General features: G+C 39.7%; 1 protein-coding gene across 1 annotated transcript; it reads left to right on the top strand.

Moving 5' to 3' along the window:
* Nucleotides 1-615: 615 nt before the first annotated feature.
* mad2l1 (MAD2 mitotic arrest deficient-like 1 (yeast)) lies at nt 616-5622 on the top strand. The gene is made up of 5 exons (XM_044341139.1): nt 616-801; nt 2987-3133; nt 4262-4382; nt 4875-4978; nt 5089-5622. The coding sequence occupies exons 1-5, from the start codon at nt 738-740 to the stop codon at nt 5259-5261; spliced, it is 609 nt and encodes a 202-aa protein (XP_044197074.1). The 5' UTR covers nt 616-737; the 3' UTR covers nt 5262-5622.
* The last annotated feature ends 378 nt before the right edge of the window (nt 5623-6000 follow it).

The raw sequence follows: 6000 nt of genomic DNA, 5'->3' as shown, positions 1-6000 counted from the left end.
GTGTCAGTGGGTCAGCAACACTTATACCTCATACCAGTTTGTTTGGTTACTGTAAACGGTTAGGTGAGTTCTCAACACAATCGCACATTTATTGTGTTAAAAGAACAAACCTGATGGTACAGACTAATAAAATCTATACATTTAATAAGTGAGTGACGCAATATTTATATTAATAAGAGTGCTGTAGTGCTGTACTGGTGGAATTAATGCTGTGGATATACATATAACTTCATTACGTGAGCGACTATTATTCTCTAGATACATTTTTGTTTTGCTCCTTTGTTCCCCTGGCCTTCTGGGGGCAGCTTTTAATTGTTCAAACAAACTATTATTTGAGTTATTATTCTAAGTACAACTGAATAATTACTGCATATTACACATTAATCACGAAGAATATGAATGAGATCAATGTTGAAAAGTCAATAATGAAAGAGTAATTAATCTGAATATCTGAGCATGAGGTTGAGTCATTGACTGTATATAAAGATATATGTGTGTGTGTGTGTGTGTATATCTATATACAGTCTATGCGTTGAGTATCGACGTACTGCCCTCTAGTGTCAAAAGATTGTAAACGCAATTTTTAATACGTCATCAACGTTGCGCCGAACCCTTTCACGCATGCGCAAAAGCGCTGACAAATTTCAAACTGGACGGCGGGTAGTTGAAGCCTAGACGCAAAGAAAAAACATACAACAAAGGTTTACTGTCGAGAATAAACTAAAAGTATTACGAAAATGACCAGCACATTAAAAGGTATCACTCTCAAAGGAAGCGCAGAGCTGGTGGCCGAGTTCTTCTGTAAGTATTTCTACTGACTCATTTGTTTTCTCAACTGCTCGTTTTGAACGTTTTAGACACGCAGCATGCTTTGCTAAGCTGCTGCTGCGAGGCCTGTGCGGCGGAGCTACAGAGCAACGACATCCCTGAAAACATCTCCAAATTAAGTGTTTGGTCGGAAAGGTTTAAACTCCACACTTAAATTGAGCGCACTATCCACCAAATATCCATTTATTTCCTTAAAAGTTTAACTTTTAAACACGGTGAAGTGCTCCGCCCACCACGTACTGAACTGCGGAGGAAGTCGAGCCGAGCAAGATAACAGGAGAAAGAGTTCATATGCAAGTAAAAACAGTATTATGTTATGTGCTACTTGGTGTACTATATATGCCGAATTCAAGAGAAGACTATAAAGGTTTAGGAGATGTATTGGTCACAGTTTAGATTTGTGTCATTTGCTAGTAGCTCGGTAATAAGTCTATAATGTTTCGTTTTATGAACGAGGTTCACTAACTTACCGTTAGTTTACTATATAACTGATGCTAATGGTAAAGAAAAGCAGATGTAGCTACAAGCTGTAACTGACATTCATCTGCACATAATATCTAAATTTATCTAGTTAGATATCTGAATGAATATCTAAGAATATATTTGACATTGTTTTTTTTTAAGTAAACTTTCTTTTTAAAATTATGGATGACTTCATTTTGTGTTTATTTTGACTGTCTTGCACCACAACACCAAAGTCAATTCCTTACATGTGCAAACCTACTTGGCAATAAACCTGGTTCTGGTTCTGATATTGCAAATAATGTGTACTCTGTTTAATTTATTGTGACATGTAAATGTGTGATATATTTTCATGTAACCCCTTCCATTTGGTTTTCAAATTGCATATTTTGCATTCGTTATTTGTCTTATTTTGTATTCCACCACATATATTCCACCACCACCTATATGTGCCTTATTTACACTTTTATAGTTGATGTGTTGAGGGGTGTTTCAGTGTATTATTTAATTTGGTTGTGTTCTATATCACCTCTTCGGCCCTGTTCAGAACTGGCATTAACATGCGTCTTGGGTGCTTTGACCACAAGTGGACAGCTCTAAGTACGTCAGTTCACACCTAGCATTAGAATGTGTCTCCACATCTGTCTTGAGTGACCACTTGTGTCTGAATCTCACTTTCTGTTCTATAAGCAAATAAACATGTACATCATTTCCATTTGCAATGCATCATTTTCCTCCTCTGCTCTCTGTGTTTCACTGAGGGCGGGGAAATTGGATCTCAATTAGGGTTGCGTGATAATATCAGCACGTCATCAGTATCGGCCGATAAAGGCTTTAAGATGAAGTATCGGCATCTCATCACATTTCTGCCGATATGACAGGCCAATTGGGCGACTTCTCCACTGCCTAGCTGTACGTCCTACTGCGGACTGTTTCACCCCGACTGTCCTGGTGCTTCCTCCACAGGCTCCACTTCACACACCGGAGCACCGAGCCCCAGTTTATTATTCAGGTTAAAGTGGAAAAAAGCAGCAGGTCTTGCGGGCAGCTGAGTGAAGTGGAGCCTGCAGAGGAAGCACCAGACCGTCAGGGTGAAACAGTCCATGGAGGAGCTGCTGTGGTCGGATGCACAGATAGGAAACACCTCGGCTGACAGGATCTATCACGCTGTTTGAAAAAACTACTACTGCTTCCTCTTGGTTTATAATGGCAGTTGGCAACCAGTATATGGTGGCACATTACTGCCACCTTCTGCTTCGGAGTGTGGACCAGAAACTAAATCCTGCCCATTAATCCTGCCTGTCTAATAAACTCGAAGACGTTTAAGTTTAATGCTGAGCTCCTGAACTCCAGTCTTCCTAACTTCTTCCTTCATATATTGTCTTTCTTGATCATATTTAGTACAGTCTGTGATTGCATCCTCGGCAAGGTGAAAAAAAACGTGCATATATCGGTATTGGCCTAAATGAGTTGGAAAATATTGGCAAATCAGATACCGGCAAAAAATACAGTATTGTACATCCCTAATCTCAGTACATTCTCAAAACATCTTGGGTGCACTTACACCTGTACTTAGAGCTGTCCCATTGTGACTAGATCACCCAAGACGCGTTTTAATACCAGGTGTGAACAGGCCTTTGAGTCCTGTTCAAATGATAGACGGATCTCTGACGCTCCATCTTGTCTGAACCTGCAGCATTTGGCATCAACAGCATCCTGTACCAGCGAGGCATCTATCCTCCAGAGACATTCACCAGAGTTACCCACTATGACATGAGCCTTCAACTCACCACTGATCCCAAGCTGAAGAACTACCTGACCAACGTGGTGTCTCAACTCAAAGGTAGCCTCAGTGTTATGCTTCTTTCTACTATGAAAGCTCTACTACCTGAGCTTCCAAAGTTGTTGTTGTTTTTTCCCCCCAACAGATTTTTTAACTATAGGAGGCAAGATACGGATGAGGAAGTGAAACCTGTATGAAAAAGATTTACATGGTCTCATTATGTTGTAGAAACTTAATATAAGGGTCATAATGTTGCTTCATCTCATCCATTACTAACAGTTGGCTCACAGGCTAAAGCAACATTGTCTCTTTCCAGCAGGTATTGCACATTCACTTGCTACGTGACATGAATACATGCAGATAATTGGCACATTAGGAGAGACTGTGGATTTTCTTATTAAATTACATTTGAAAGTCAGAGTTTAAAACCACAATAAAATGTGTAGTTACTAAACAAAACAACTATACTTTCATGACATTTCAAACCAAATGGCAATTATTTCATTCAGTTATTTAAGCGCTGAAGCTGCTCATTGTGTGACACACTAAAATAATTGCTTTAATGTAATAGAAGTACGCTCTGTGATTTTGTTATGGCCTTTCCAGTTTCTGAGAATACACACGTACAGAGTATATAACAGTGTGAGCTCAGGTATAACTGTTAAATTGTCTTGACTGTTTAGATGTGCTTTTTTAGATTTGTAAAAATGTTTTATGTCTCATTTCTTGTTGTATTGAAAAGAACCGGAGATGACATCATACCCCCTAACTGAAGAAGGACAATATTGAATTAGACCTAACGATTGTTTTCATTATTGATAAATCTGCTGACTATTTTCTGGATTAATCCTTTTGTCTATAAAATGCCAGAGAACAGTGAAAAATGCCTGTTATAAGAGCCCAAAGTGATGTCCTCAAATGGCATTTATTTTGTTTGTTTTGTCCGATCATCAGTCACAAACTCAAATATTTGGTTTTCTATTATGTATGACACATAAGTTTTAAATCCTGTCATTTGAGAAGCTGCAAACACTGGATGTTTGGCATTTTTCCTTAAACGACGACTAAAACGATTATTCGATTATCAAAACAGTCGCCGTTCCCATCGATTGACAAATCATTTCACCTCTAATTAGATCCCGTCCAGGTCGTTCAAGTCAGTGAACGTGTTTGTTGTCTGTGTTGCAGAGTGGCTGTTTGAGTGCACAGTGCAGAAGCTGGTGTTGGTGATCACATGCCTGGAAACCAACGAGGTACTGGAGAGATGGCAGTTTGACATCGAGTGTGACAAGTCGGCCAAGGAGAGCAGGTCAGCTCCTCTGTTGCTTGTTCAGAGAAGGTCTTTGAAGTCAGTCATGTAACAGCATTCTGAAAATAGTTCAACAGTATCTGAGACTATTTTACTTTTGAGTTGAAGTGATGAATGATAAGACAGAATCTCATACAGTGTGTGTTGAGTTGCAGTCCAATTAAATTCCAACAGATGGTAATCATGACTCATCCAGTGCCAAACACACTTCATCAGTTGAAGCAGCTGCTTCAGAGGCTTCAAAAAATCCTCTGTATCACACAGTATAAAAATAGCTGAATTGATGTCATAAAAGAATGCAAAATCACTTTTTTTACACTTATCATTATTTCAATGAAGTGTGAATCAGTAGATGTTACAAATTTGTATTATGTTGCCAATGTGGAAATATTGGTGTTGTTTTTTTGTTTTTTTTTAATCTCATGAAAGTATCAGATGGTGAAGTTTGTCCTTAGATCATGTGTGTTTACTGAGTTCTTGTCTGTCTCCCAGTGCTCCCAGAGAGAAGTCCATTAAAACCATTCAGGATGAGATCCGCTCTGTCATCAGACAGATAACAGCCACAGTCACTTTCCTGCCACTGCTGGAGACGCCATGTGAGTAACCAGACAGACACTTTGTTTTCTTTCTTTTTTACCAGATCCTTTTTCTACAGTGGTCCAGTGATCCTTTTTGACCCTTTGACCTTTTCCCCGCTTCACTCCAGGTGCGTTTGACCTCCTGGTGTACACCGACAAAGACCTGGTGGTTCCTGACAAGTGGGAAGAGTCCGGCCCGCAGATCATCGACCAATCAGAGGAGGTGCGTTTGCGCTCCTTCACCACCTCCATCCACAAGGTGAACAGTATGGTGGCGTACAAGAGGACCGACTCAGTTTAAACCTCTAACCCATGGCTTCCTCTCAACCCTATGAGCTGTATATAGCACCGCCCACTGCCCCTAGTAGAAAACAGTAGATTTTACACTGCCCTGTCCTACCTCACCGTCTGTCTCTGTCCAGTATTCTCTACGCTTTCCCTCTCTCAACTTCACTGTCTTGTTTGTCTTTTGAAAAGGATGTACAGGCAATCTGCTCTGTCTACACTGATGTGAATATTTCCCATAAGCAGAAATTTGTCTGTTAGGAACTGTTATTTCCCCCTTTCAAGTTGTCGACTCTGTTTTAGAAGCTAGTTGTTTATATGTTAAACTTTTATAAAATCTCATGAATTAAAAAAAAAAAACTTTTTTGGCTCCATCACCAGTGTTTCTTTTTGTGGTTTTATTGCTTTTGACCAGAAGGTGGCAGTGCAACATAAAGTCACTGGTTGGTCTCTGTTGTACACACAGCATGGCAAAGTACAGAACAATACACAGAACACATAGAAAATAAGCATTATTCTTTAATGGGATATACCATTTACTTGGCTCACAGTGTTCAGTGGTGTCGACAGTTGCAGATGTGGAACACCTTCATACTGGTACCATATCAGCATATTACATTACCTCACCCGCAGTAGACACCCATAAGTCTTTTATCTAAAAAAGCCTTTCTCACTAATGCCCTCTCATGAACATGCAACAAATGAAATATAAGAAAATCTCCTCTAAGCAACCCAGACACTGCAGCAGTGAGGAA

The sequence above is a fragment of the Thunnus albacares genome, chromosome 22, assembly GCF_914725855.1.
Source record: "Thunnus albacares chromosome 22, fThuAlb1.1, whole genome shotgun sequence".
Taxonomy (NCBI): domain Eukaryota; kingdom Metazoa; phylum Chordata; class Actinopteri; order Scombriformes; family Scombridae; genus Thunnus; species Thunnus albacares.
This window is presented reverse-complemented; position numbering and strand designations above follow the sequence as displayed.